The sequence below is a fragment of the Cuculus canorus genome, chromosome 4, assembly GCF_017976375.1.
Source record: "Cuculus canorus isolate bCucCan1 chromosome 4, bCucCan1.pri, whole genome shotgun sequence".
NCBI lineage: Eukaryota > Metazoa > Chordata > Aves > Cuculiformes > Cuculidae > Cuculus > Cuculus canorus.
Window position 1 is genome coordinate 28826269 of NC_071404.1, and position 14524 is coordinate 28840792.

The window sequence follows — 14524 nt, forward strand, 5'->3', positions numbered from 1 at the left end:
GGTTTGGGCTGTATAGTGGGAAATGTACACAGAAAGGCACACGTCTATTTGACCAAATTTTTTTGTGTCCCATTTTACTTTAATGCTTGACCAGCTACCAGTTGCATATGATTGAATATCTTTGTCCTCTAGAAAATAGTGGATTATGATGTGTTTTTTTCCCAGAGGGATATGCAGTTTTCTGTAGCAGAAGGAAATTCCTAGTGATGTTGCAATGGCTATTTAATTTTTGCCATGTGAGAGGGGAATTTAGTCACTTTCCTCTTCCAGAGCCTATATCTCTAAGTGATTCAGAATGGGGCAGCAAAGTCATTCTTTGAAATTTTCTTCGCGAAATAGTTTGGAAAAGCTGATGCGAAATGTTTTAAGGTTGATTTCAAACAGAAGCTGAAAAGAAGAAGAAATCTCCCGCTTTAACGATGTATTTCTACCTGCTTCTACTTCTAATAAAATAAATTTTGATCACTAATAACAAAATTCTGTTTTGTCTGAGGATGCAGGTTTTGAAAGGCTCTGTGTTAGAATTCATCTATATGGAATGGTGTTTCTTAGTGTAGGAATGAATTTGAGAAGACATTTTTAGGCATGTACTTAAGTAATATTTTAGAGGAAAATTATCTAAATTCAGAAAAATCCACTAGAGTTCGCCTAGTGGTTCAAGTTCAGTGACTATTAGTCTTCTGCTTAGTTCACACATATGGTACTTGTGAACTACAAAAGTGTAACCGTGTCCCACTTCTGATGCAGGATTATGGCCTTGTCAAGGTATCCAATTGTAAAATCTACCCATCACCTCCTTCCATCTCCAGAGGGAGAGATTGCACCTGCCATCTCCATGACTGTCAACTTCACGGGGAAGCTGATTGATTTTGTTGTCGCCCACTTCGGAAATGAAGAGTGTGTATTTTATTTATTGTTACATCATGTTGTGCAAAGTCATGTTACATAGTTGTAATTTGTGAACCTCTGGGATTTGTTTTGTACCTGTAAAATCTGCTGCTGCTATAATACTGGTTTTAACAAGGCACTTGTTGGAGGTAATGCTATGGTGTAGGTACTAGTTTAAAAATTTGATGCATTTTTTTAAAAGGGACAAATGTGTTACACAAAACTCAACTGACCCTCGTAGCTGAGTTACTAGAAATATATAGTTCTGCAAAACCACAACAAGTAATAGAGCTACAGATACATCTTAGTGCAGGATAACATCCTTCCGACTTTCTGCATGTGGAGTGGATCTACTGTATTCTGCAATGACTGCAGATAGTTACAGTTAACAGATAAAGAGCATTAATAGACAATTTATAGAATCATAGTATAGTTTGGGTTGGAAGGGACTTTAAAGATCATCCAGTTCCAAACCCCTGCCATGGGCAGGGACACCTCCCAGTAGCTCAGGCTGCCCAAGGCCCCATCCAATCTGACCTTGAACACCTCCAGGGATGGGGCAGCCACAGCTTCCCTGGGCAACATCTGTCAGTGCCTCACCACTCTCATGTTGAAGAAATTCTTCCTAATATCTAGCCTAAATCTGACTCTCTACAGTTTATACCCTTTCCCTCTCGATGATTCCCAATTGATGTTCTTTAAAGTAAAAAGTAACAATTCTGAAGCCTCCAAGAAAGGACAGTGTTGAAACACCAACGAAAGTGTCCATTCAGTGTCCTTCTGACTATATGAAACCGGAAATACGAAAACCTATCTCTGGATTCTGAAAGGAACAGTTTTACCAGTAATTCCTATGTTTGTGATGGAAAACATGAAGGTATATGTTTGAGTTCTTTATTTCAAGACAGCATTTTGATTACCTTTGTGTAATTACTATTTATAAGGGATAGTTTTGTGGTGCTCCGCATAGCTGTATTTTCTGTTTTATTTGCTGCAATATCTAGTATTATGTAAGAATTGGAATTTTTAAAATATTTTTTATAATTCACAGAGAAGCAGATTTATAGATTGGGTGCAGGATGTAATACCCAAAGAAGCTGCTTAGAATTCAGTAGGAATTCTCATTATCCCTTACTGAGCTTCCCCATTTCCTTCCCCTGTGTTGAAGTCGTGCGCATGTTGAAGCATGCAAACTGTTTACAGATTTCTCATTTACTGAACATATATAGTTGTGAGAAACCATTCCCAGTCTGAACTCCAGAAAGGAATCTAATTCTTTGCCTTGCACAGATGATTAGAGTTGCCTCTCTGAGAAACTACTTGATGAAGTAGAAGAAAATAGCACTGTATTTCCCCCTTACAGAGGCATGAGGTAAAGATGAAGGAGAAAATAGGAGACACATAGGAAATGACTGAAAATTAGACTGTGTTTTGAGATGAATGGTTTTGTAATTAAATGGCACACAACTGCTTGCTTTTCATCTGCTGCTTAGGATGACATGAACTACAGAATACTGGATAACTAGGGATGTTTTAAAAGACTTTAAAATGTGAGAATATAACAATGCCTGTAATTTAAAAGAACCTGTCTTCTGGAGAGGTGTAATTCTGCAAAGAGCAGCTGCTCAAACAGGCAGCTTCATGTATACCTAGGTTAGTCTTTTATTTAAATGGTTGGGTTTTTTTTTTTTTTATCTTTGGTCTGTGTGCTCTTTCTTGCTAATGCATTTGCTTCAGTGAGAAGTACTGCTGTTCAGATAGCAGAGTAGCATTTAAATTACAGTCGTCTTTTGGGATTACAGATTCTAAAATCAACTCCCTGACTCAATGGTACTTATCCCAGTCTACCAAAACGTAGAAGAGAACATGCTTTGCGCAACTTATTACCATGAAGCATCATAGAAAAAGAACTGTCCTTACATTATATTATGACAATCCAAGGACAGGAAATGGAATCTAATACAGTATTTTACCAGGCATCACTCATGCTATCACTTTGGTCACGTTGGAACTGTTGCATAACTCTTGTTAAAGAGATGTAGAATACCCGCCAAATGTTGTTGAGTGGTGTTAATGTGATGACGTAGCTCTTAAGTGATATTTCATAAATTATGTGACACACTTTAAGAATGTTTTTACTGTGATCTGTCCATCATGAAAGTTTTGTTAGCATGTGAGCACTTTGTTACACACCACACTGTGCTAGCACAATTAAATTTCAAGTGCAGACAGAGACAAACCCTCAGATAACCAAAGCACTTACATACACATTTCCTAGTGATGAGATCAGTATTAAAAACAAAACAGTAATAAAAAAAATTTGTACCTCTAATGGTTAGAAAAGGAACTGTAATTACGTCTACCACGACCATGTGGCTTTTATGGAACATAGTGATCATTTTGAATTGGTGAGCTTTCTGTATGCTTTCATGCTCCCTAATACTGAACAATAAAAAAGGTGTCAGATTAGTTTGTAGTTTACTATGTTACAGCAAAAAGATTCTGAGCTAAAATATGTGCATGTTAAAGTGTTCCATTTCTTTCAGAGAAGACTTGGACAGAAAACTCCAGGCTATAGCTGTTTCAAACCTATTGAAGACTAGCTCTAAGCAGGTTGTATTTCTTGGATATATCACTTCTGCTCCTGGATCCAGAGATTATACTGAACTAATAGTAAATGGAAATGTCCAGGTAATGTAAAGATACTGTTTCATTTAGCTGTTAGAGATATTATTATTTGAAACACTAAGTTTATTATTTTAAGTTGGTACTTTAAATATAATGCACCTTTTCAAGTACAATCTTCAGCTAGCTTATGATATGTTATAGAGAAGGTAGAGTTACACAGTGAAGGGAGAAATAGGCAGTGAACAGCAGTTGTCACAAGGGAAATGTCAGTTAGCAGAAGAAAAAAACCCAGTCACAGTTAAGGTTGTCAAGAATTAGAATGGGGGCCCAGAAAAGTTGGGAAGTCTCCATCCCTGGAGATATTCAGAAGTTGGCTGCACAAGGCCCTGAACAACTTGCTTGAAGTTGCTTTGAGCATTGGGCTGTGAGTGGGTGACTTCTGGATGTCCCTTCCAACCCTTAATTCTGTGATTTTTTTGTTTTACAACTAAGTTCTGCAGTTTGATTTTCTGTTAAGAGATGTCAACAAACTGTCTGAATTGTCTGTGTCTGTTAAGTTGGTTTTTACCTTTCTACCTTATTACAGTGTTTTAGCCAAAACATTTTTCTGCAGCAGGTTTGCACATTGGTTCTGTTACTGATTTAAAGCCTACCTGTAAGGAAAGCTCGCCTTATTTGGTTGACTTTTCTTCCCCCTTCACTCATAGGATATCGACAGTACAGATCATGACAGATGGTGTAGCTATATTATGTATCGTGGAGTAATAAGGTATGTTAGAGTGGAAATTTTTTTTAAGTGGTTTTAAATACCTTTATGACAATCAGTTTTACACCTCCTGTAGGTAATGGTGTAAGGTTTTATATAGCTAAAAACTATGTATGGACAGTTAGATATGTCGTGTGAAACATCGACCTGGGGATGAATTGATATGTTTCTGAATATAATTCACAAAGACGTGTTACAGGTTTCACCCTTCTGTGTCAAAAGTCTTCAGATCTGTTCTGCTTTGGCAACATAAAACTACTTCTAGTCCAAAGCTCTGGCTTTGCAGCTTCATTCTAAAACATGAAAGCTGAGCCCTAATTTGTATGTGATGATTTGTATGGAAGATAAAAATTTTGACTATGATTGTAGGGTTTGAGCAAAATGCTGATCTCATCCAGCCAAGCTTTATGCTTGATTTAGTGGAAACTTGAACTGCGTAAGCCCATATTGAAGCACTTTCCTGTCTGCTAGGACCTGTGCACTCCATGTCTTTTAATACCAAGTTGCTTGTAAATAATTCTCTTGGTTATGTATATACCAGAATGGAATTCAGCTTATGCTGAATAAACTGCAAATTCTGCAGTGTTCACAGGGGTAAACCTACTAACCTGGACAACTGTCTTAAGTAACGGTATTGAATAGAGAAAAAAAGCAAACAAACCCCCAACAAACCCCGCATTTGCACTCTGATTTTTCTCATTACTGATTTCATTGATGATTGAGTTCCTTTCTTGAATTTCAAAATCTCCAGTGTGAAAAGTTGGTGAGCTTATACCAGTATGCATATTCTAAAACTGTAATCTAAAAAATAAGTTTCTAGATCTAGAACTTTTTTTTCAAACACATGCTTTCTCAGTTTTTCTGCTTGTGCCATTGTATTATGATGATCGTGTTTATAGAGCACTTTAAGTTTTTTGAAGATGAGATTCACAGAAGTAGGAAGTTATATTGATAGGTTAAATAGTATAATAACTCTCAGAAAAATAAGAGACATGAATGAAGAATGTAGTGAAATTCCCTAGAGTTATTTCTTCAAACTAACTTTTCTTTTATTTGATAGGTTGGGCTATGCCCGCATATCTCATGCTGGTTTAAGTGACTCAGAAGTCCAGATGGCCAAATTTAGGATCCCAGATGACCTGGATAGCTATGTTGATAATGACAGAATTGTCATTGATCCCAGCCAAGTTCCTGAAGACATCCATTTCAATCCCAGGTCAGTGTATCTCATGAGAAATTAAGGGCATGGTGCACGTGCCATCTTGTAAAAAGAGAAGTCTAGGAGCAAAATTGTTCTTAATATGGGAAGCACTGGTCAGCAGCAAACTGAACAGAAGATTAGGAGACAAATCTGTAATTCCATTTTTCAACTGACTTGGCATGTGCCTTGGAAAAATCAGTCTCTCCGTCATAGGTAAATTGAAGGTAATGCTTATTTCACCCAGGTGATTAATTTCTGAGATTGTTTGATAGGTTATTTGCCAAATGGTATAGTAACTCATTTTGCAGATGATGAGAGATCTCCTGTGTTTCTCAGCACTTTGGAGAACACAAAATACAATATATACATTATCTACTCTTTGCATAAGCATTTTAAAACATACTATATAACTGGAGCAAAAATTAAGGAGAATGCCTGAGACAGTATGTTACAAATGTCAAAAAGAAAAAAGTACTAGATTTTTACATTAAAAAGCTATTTATTTCTTTAATGTGGTCATTTTTCCATGGGTATTGCGTAAGGAAGAGAAATATGGAGAAAGGTATTCATTTTACATTGAATATCAGTGGAAGAACCACAAAGGCTGAGATCGATGTTGCCACAGAGGGACAATTTCCAGCAATGTTGTATTTACCACTACTAACTTAAGTGTTACAAAATGTATTAATTTCTTCTATATGCCTAACAGCTGAGCTTACTCACTTTTCATTTAGCACTCAATCACTGGCTTCACCTCTAAGCAGAAGTTTGCCCAATCTTTTCCACATGATGAAACCTGCCTAAACTTAGCATTCGGATTTTTCTCAGTTGATTTCAGCACAGAACATTTTTCTTGTCCTAGTTTCTTTTATGTCTGCCCATAAATAGAAAAAGTCATACCCTTTATGAATAAGTTTAACTTTTTTTTTTCATTCAACTATAGTTCTTCTAAAGCATCTACCACTGCTTTTAAATGCTATTTAGCACTGATATTTGGAATGCATACTTGATTTTACTTCTGCAAATCTATGTACCATAAACTTAAAACTTTAAGATTTAAATATGATGTGAAAAAAATACAATTTTCACCATAGTTTTCAAAAGAAAGGTGTGCAATATTAACAGTAGGGTAGAATATTTGGTGGTATGGGGGGTAAGTCTGTCTCCCCTGAAGTCAGTAGAAAAAACGTAATGAACATAGAATTTTACTAGATAAATGCACCACTCACTTTTGTCAGCTGGAGTTCCATTTATAGAGTGCCTGTGGCGTGAATCCAGTCAGTGTGATTAAATGTCTCCATTATACTCAAAGACCTCTAGGTAAGTAGTGTACAAAGATGATGATTTATATGTAAGTAGGGTTGCAGTCTGTTTCTGAAATGAACTTTCTAGAACATTCAGAAGTGTACATTATACTGCAGCAAGTTTATGATTTAATTGCATGGGTTAAATCATGTTGTAATGGTTTTGCTTTGTTGAATATTTTTCTTAGGTTTGGATCTTATAAAGATGGACATAATTATGAGCATATTCATCACTTTCACATGAGCACTCCTAAATATTTTAAACAGACAAACTAGAATGAGAAAATAACATCCCATTGGGACCAACAAGACAGGTTTGTTGCTAGAAACTGAGTTGCCAGCTGAAAAGACCATTTTGTTTAGGGATGAGCAACTCCCATGCTGCCTAACACTGTGAATATCTATGTAATAGCTGGTGACTCTTTAATGAGTTGTCGTCACTGTGAGAGAGGGGAGACGCATGCATTTTGATAAATCAATGTCTGCCTGGGCCAAATATCTGCTTCGTATGCAGCAAAGCAAGGATGAGAACTTGCTTTGTCAATAACTTCTTCAGCTTTTTTGAAAGTATCCTATATTGTACTGTTTCAGAGTTGAATGTATCTATCCACCTTTTCTTTAGAGTCCAGATATGACCCCTTTCCTCTCCTAGGAGATCACTGGAACAATCATGACGGAGGAGTTTCTGCTGACTTCCACAATTTTCATGACTGAGGCAAAGAAAAATAGTGTGATAGAGTAGGTAACCTGTTGATGTATGCTGCACTTTGTACTCCTGATGCTCTTGAAATAAAAATGTTGGCCTTAGGTTTTTCAAAATATGAATGAGACCGGTGTGTTTCTTCATAGAGGAGGTATGCAGTAACTATGTTTTTGAAGCATGTGCATTTTTTACTTACTGAAACAGGATTTACCTCTGCTGCTACTCCAGGTTTTATTCTTAAATGGATTTTATTAGAACAATTTGCAGATGATCGATGTGGTTTAATAGTATTGGAGAAAAGGCTGTGACTTTCACAGACTTTTTTTTTTAACAAGACATTAGACTGCAATGTTTTTACAAAGGGAAGAGTGAAGTACTGCTGAATAGTTATAGTTATGAGACACTTAAATGCACTGCAGAAGAATTAGAAAAAAATTATTATCAACATGACAACGGTTCTCAGAAGGGAGAAAAGTTGATTGTAATTTTTATTTAAAATGAACTGTAATAGAACAAAACCCAAATGCATTGTTCCTTTGGTAGCACTACACTTTTTAGTCAACTAAGTAGAAGTGGAGCTTTTTTTGGCCTAGGCAGTGAACTACGTACTGTGTAACATGCATATAACACCATATAAAACATGTTTTTTCAGAGCCTCCTGGCAATGTCTTTTGTATTTAACTCCTGATCCATCAGTATATATGGAGAGCTTCCCTTAAACATTGAGGACATCTTCATTGTTGGCCAAAGGAAGTTTGTGCTTGTGAGAAACATGTTAGATAGTTTATTTAAATGACCCTCTCAACTTGGAGACCACATTTGTGATATTAATATTTAGTACTGTGTCTTTCCAGTAGTAACTAAACATACTGTAATTGAAAAGAATAGGACACATTGCAGGAAGAGGGTGGGCTTTCTTTTTTCCACCTGCTTTTTCTCCACCGTGTGCTTTTGAGAACAGCTTGAGCATACTTAATTTTATTGTTTGTCTATTTAAGCAAATACAGGATGTCTCTTTATTCAGGGTTTCTTGTTCTATGGAATCAGGTAACTGCTGCCATCACCAGGCCCCTCCCTTGTTTTTGGGACTGTGTTTCTGAGAGTTAAACACTTCACTGATCTTTGTGGGCAGAATATATCCAAAAGGCATTTGGGGAATACGTAGCCACCACATTTTCATCCCAAATGGTATTAGAAAGCCTGGCTTTGTTAATTACAATTAACTAACCATTATTTTATCTTTTAACCACAATTTTATCTTGCCTAGAGGTCCTGTGTTTGTCTTTACAAGTACAAGGAAGTCTAATTAAACATCCCAGTCGAGGTACCCTTTAGGAAGGATCTGAAATCCTCTGAACTTGTTCTGTGTGACTCCAGTAGGTCATGATAAATTAGGTTTCAGAGTGATGGGAGTGACTTTCAGCAGTTTTCTTCTGCAAAAAGCAGTAGCTCCTTCTCACAACCTGGAACAGCAGCTGGCGCTAGCACTAGCACCAGTGTTGCACAGTGGTGGCTCTGAGTATCCTCACTTCTTTGCAGCACTCTCTCGTGCTAGCTGTGACGTACATTGAGCCACAGGTTTGCCTTTCTGTAGCCTTTGCAAAACATAACACTATCTTGCCATATTACTTAATGTCCTCCACAGGCTGACTGTGCAAATGCCTTGTAATGTGAGCAGTTTATTCATGTGAGACGCAGGAAATTATACTCATCAACATAAAAAGCTTGAAACCCTTATACTTTTTCAACAGTTTGTAAATAGAATCAGGGTTTTTTTCAAGAGGTCAGACCCCAAAGCCTGCCTTGCATGACAGATCAAATTGTATGTCATCTCTTTGTGTAAACTTGAAAATCTGTAAGTATGACTTGGATGGATTTTTGCAGGATTTAGAAATGTTCACTGCATTAGAAATGTTCACATAGACATTGGCATCTAACGTTTGAATCGCATTTTCAGAGTAGCTTGCATAATTTAATGCTAGTGATTCTGCACCTCATAATGCCTAATATCAGAAAACACTGTATGCAAATGTAATGAGAAGAAAATATTTGACGGCATTTGCATTATTTTATCAAAATGACTAAGAAAACACTATTACCATGAGCTCTTTGTATATTGCTTCTACTACTGTGGTTAGAATTGGGAAGCTAAAACTACATTTCATTTGTCCTTGAACTTGCACATTGATCTAATCCCCTGTTTCTGACTGGCTTACAGAAATGTACAACACATCTCTCATTCGCAGTCACTGTGTTTCAAACTATGAAAGAAATGTGCTAGAACAGGTCCTGCTGCAGGGGTGTGTGACTAATCTTGCTGTTTTCTAATCACACTCTCTTAATCTCTGTTTTCCTAAGATGGTATGTTATGAAAGAAAAAGTTTGTGGATATCTTCATGCAGTCAGAGACAGCATGAAAAGATAAAACATATAAAATATACATGGTTTGTTTTTCTAGAGGTTTGAACTTTTGCTGGCACTGAAAGGCCTGTATTTTAGTTGCATACATGTATCTGTGACTTTAAAATAATATGTATTCTGTTTTACTCCTAATTCCATCCTCTCTGACATGCTGTGCGGGTCAGTTAAAGATTCTAGGAATATGCAGGAAGAGACAGCAGTACCTCAGGGTGTGTACTGGAATAAGAAAGAAGGACTCTAGGTGACATGTAAGAGAGCAACTTCTGAGAGTAATTATACTGGATTCTTCAGCAGGGTGGAGACTCAAGTCTCCTCCTACACATATTCCTGCTTTGAGGCCTTGACTCAGGCACTTCTAAGTGCATTGTAAGATCAGGAGCAGGGGCTCTGATGTTGACACACAGCACTCTTAAACCTGGGAGCTGCAGTTCAAACCTCTTGGGCTAAGAAGGACCTGAACTTCTTATTTCCTGGGGTTTTACAGGAACAAGCTGTGCACCCTTCAGTTTTGAACTGGAGTTGATGTTACTGAAATAAGTTGGATGCAGCTTAATTGTGCAGGTGACCATCTCCCACGTGTCAAACTGAAAGAGAATGTGTCAGACTGAAAGAGAACGCTGAAAATGCTGGCAGTGAGGGAGCTTTGTGGCCCCCCACAAAGGTGCTTGTTATTTTGCTGCATCTCCAGGGTTCTGGCAGAAATTCTGAGCTGCTCTCTTAAGCTTGGCTGCTTAGAGCTTCCTGATTATGAATTAAACAGATTTTTTTTTTTTTAAATTTCAAACTGAAGCTGAAAACTACTGTAAATTCAGTTTAGGATTTAAGTATGAGCTACCAACGGCCATGCAACATTTTTTTTTCCCCTCATGTGTATAAAATTGTATTTGTTTGCAGTGTGTTACAAAAGGACCCTTGGAGTTAAAGTCATCTATCTGTGGAGAAAATGTAACGTAACAAATGTTTTTTACTTAAACAAAGAGCATAGTATGAGTCCATGGCACACGATAATTAAACTAAGCTGAATTACCTAATGAGGAGTGGTTTGAAAGCAGTTATATAGTCTGCAGCTGCTACTTTCTGCCACCTGGGGTCCTCTTTTATCCTTGATCAGTACTGGTCTGCTGATACTAAGCAAAAATAAGGCGCAGTTGAGGTGTTTCATAGTAACTCTCAGGGTGAAAAATCTTTTTCAGAAGCATTACATAAAACTGTTTGTATTGACTTGGCTATCAGTTACTTTTCATATCTGCAAGGGATTTAGGGCTGTGCTTGCTGGGCTTCTGGTAGCTCATTTCTTTTCTTATAGTTCTCTGTACTGTGCTTTGTTCCTGCATTATGTGCGTTGCTAATGTTTTTATTTTCAATGCGATTCTTTTCCTCCTGTGACTTGTGAAACATGTAATGGTTTGTGATTGTGGTGCCTAAAATTAACTTTCATGCTTGTTTCTAAGGTATTTGAGATATGCAGTGGTTTTAGCAATTTGGAGTGATACCCTTTGGAAACAGGGATATCCTTTTTCTTAAAGGCCTATTCTACACCATATTACTGATAGTGAAGAAGATAAAACCAAGTAAAGGGCTCTTCTTTCTCATGTTAGCCAGTATTATTCACAGTCTATGGTGTTTTTTTAATGTGGTTGCCATTTTAGGTATCAATTAAATAAAGCAATGCAAACAATGACAGTCTTTCCCCTGTAAAAGGGGGAAAAAAATAGGCTGCAGTTTTAAGTTTGATCCAGTAGCGTGTAAATGAGCTGATGCATTTCCTGCTCCTTTCCAGTTCTTGGTTTATTGTTCCTCTCCTGTGTTTTTATGGGTGCATGTGCAGATATGTGTAGTGAGCCAGATCAGGATATGCATCTGGCTGGAAAACAAACAAACAAACAAACAAATTAACAAAAGCAGAAAAAGTGTTGAGGGTTTTTTATTTGTTTGTTTCAAGTATTTTTTTCCTTTTGGGAGGTTTTGGGGCCAGTCTTGCTCTTTGATCCACCTTGCTATCTAGCTGTTCAGATGGTTGCAGTGGCATAAAAGAAAAGATGCGAGGCGGGCTACGATTAAGAGGCTAGTGCTGGAACTGCTTAAACTGTCTTTGTCCTTGAGACAATGCTTGATTAACCATGGGACATTCCCTGTGTAAAATGAAGCATTTCTATGTTCTGTAAACCCACACTTCGGAAGGAAAATGCAGGTGTGATTATGTAACATCTGCCAGCCTGAAGACTTGGATAATACTTTAAAATTAGTGGTAACAAAGGGATATTTGTACCTTCTTGAGGCTGGAATGAAGGTGCGTGTTGTAATGGGCCTTGCTCTTGTGCGGCAGGGCTGAAGCATACATCCTCTTGTTTAGCAGAAGACAAAGTCTCTTTTGTGTTTCCCTATGGATTTCTTTGTAGATCTCAATTTTAAGGGCCAGAGATTATACTTGTGCATTCAGCTATTTAAGAATATTTTGTGATTTTGTTTATCAAACCTACAGTATTATTTGCTTTGCACTTATGGATAGAGGTAGTTCTTGAAGCTGTATTTTACTGAAAGATTTGTGAAGCCAAATATTATCTTTCATTTTAGAATAATATAAAATACAAAACTTCCTGACTTGAGGTACAACCAGATAGGGTTTTTCTGTGCCACCTTTCTTTTGATCTGTTTAGATCTGTTTACAGCTATGTAAGGCACAGGAGAAGATTTCTTTTTGAATGCATTTTTATTCTGAACTAGCAGTCTATGTGCTTTTTATGGTCGATGTGAACAAACAGGCACCCCTAAAGGAATTGTTCCTCTCAATCCAGAATTAGAACAGATCAGATGAATTGCAACTCAGTGGTGCCCCTAAAGGGTATAAGAGTTTGGGATGACATGAACAGATGTGAATGTCTGGCATGCGGGATGTTAGAACTACCCGAGAAGTGAAACCTATCTTGTACTGCTTTACTTTATGGTATAGATACAGTTGCTAAGGTAAAGAAAAGACGGTATAAATAGGAAGAGAGCAGAGATAAGGGCAGGAAATTCTACAGAAATCATTTCAAGGAGTTAGTAAACAAGTAAGGATTTCAAATAATGGGGTCTTTCATTACTCTGATATGGTCTTAGTGTATGACTTTTGAAGAGAGAATTAATTTCTTATGGGATCTATCTTCTCTGTAAAAATGGCAATTGAAAACATAAGATGTTGCTCTGCAAATAAATGGGCTGTTCTTACACATTCCGAGTGGTTCACTGATGAAGGCAAGGTTCATAAAAGCCAGACCAGGGGTGTGATCCATTAATTCAGGACTGTATGCTAATGCATTGCTCCAAAGAGACAGTTACCTTAAATCTGGCACATCTTCAATTCTGAGTCCTTGACTTGCTTTTAGCAACGTTCCTCTTAGAGGAAGTCTTTTTATGCATAGGTAATTTTGTTCTTACTAACCCTCCATTGTGCACAGGAGATGCTGTAGCATCTTTTCTCATATGTGTTTCAGCACCGAGTAGGGCAAGGGAAGGCCATTATCCCAAACAGGATGAGAAGACACTGAGCTCACATGCTAAGCAGCAATGACCTGTAAGGCGTCTTCCTCCTCTGGCTCTGGAATGGGGAGCTCTTTCCCTCTGTGAGAAACACTTATTCACTGGTAAAATATTGAAAAGGACAAAAGTCTTCAAAGCAAAGGCAGTAATATTTTTATTTTATAATTCAGTGCTGAATTGGATGCCCTTCTAAAAAAGGCATCTCACCTTACCAACACAGTAGTTATATATACCAGTTTTAGACAAAGAACCATGTAAGTCGCCAGAGAATGTTTATTTTTTTAGGTTATCCAACCATGTCTGGAGACTCCCTTCAGATTATCTCGACCTAAGACAATTACATCTTGCAAGACAAGCATATCAATAAATGCTTGCAACTTAAGAGAGTGTTAATTCTTTCAGGTTGTTCATCCATGCCTGGAGATGGTCTGCATATTATCTCTTGATACAAGACAGATCTATATTGCAAGAAAATTAAACATACAGATCAGCTGCAGCAAAACTTATCAGTTAATTCTCACACTTCTCTACTGCAAGGGGAAGAAAGGGGGGCAGTCCCTGTGCCAGATTTCTAGGAGCAAGAACAGTAACTGGAGGACGTGAGGTGGTCTCATCTACTTTCAAGGAGCAGCTCTCAGCCACATGGCTCCCACTGACATTGGCCCCATACTTGGGTGCGTTCAGCCAGCCTTGGCAAGCTGCCGTTTTTCTTCTTGGGAAGAGAGAGATAGGAGGAACAAAGAAATGTTTCCAGAGCAGTTGGCAATTTGTCTACTATGAAGTCCGGTACCACGGAGCAAAGGGGAGGGTGTCACGGTCCTTCCCCAGGGCTATCTTTCTTCGTGGGAAGAGGGCGATGGGAGGAACAAAGAGATGTTTCCGAAGCAGCTGGCAGTTTGGCTGCTCTGAAGTTTGGGTATCACGGCGCAAAGAGGAGGGTGCCAGCCCCTGCCCCACGCCGACCCCCACCGCCGTCAGGAGCGGTGAGCGCTGCCCTCTCCTCACAGGGGAGGGGAGGCCGTGCCGGTGCCCGCTGCCCCCGCCCAGCCGCCCCGGGGCGTGGCCTCTCGGCACCCAATGGGAGCGGCGGATGG

The 14524-nt window shown here is 38.2% G+C and overlaps 1 protein-coding gene across 4 annotated transcripts in view; it reads left to right on the forward strand.

Moving 5' to 3' along the window:
• CWH43 (cell wall biogenesis 43 C-terminal homolog) overlaps positions 1-8416 on the forward strand; it is a 28708-nt gene extending 20292 nt beyond the window's left edge. Inside the window, exons 12-17 of one of the 4 annotated variants that reach the window (XM_054066206.1) lie at positions 748-897; positions 3435-3579; positions 4224-4285; positions 5343-5498; positions 6976-7101; positions 7410-8414. In XM_054066206.1, the coding sequence (XP_053922181.1) occupies positions 748-897; positions 3435-3579; positions 4224-4285; positions 5343-5498; positions 6976-7063 (601 nt within the window). In that variant the 3' untranslated portion in view covers positions 7064-7101; positions 7410-8414. Of the gene's footprint in view, positions 1-747; positions 898-3434; positions 3580-4223; positions 4286-5342; positions 5499-6975 lie in introns of all 4 variants that reach the window. The other 3 variants (XM_054066205.1, XM_054066208.1, XM_054066204.1) reach the window with 3 other exon arrangements.
• The last annotated feature ends 6108 nt before the right edge of the window (positions 8417-14524 follow it).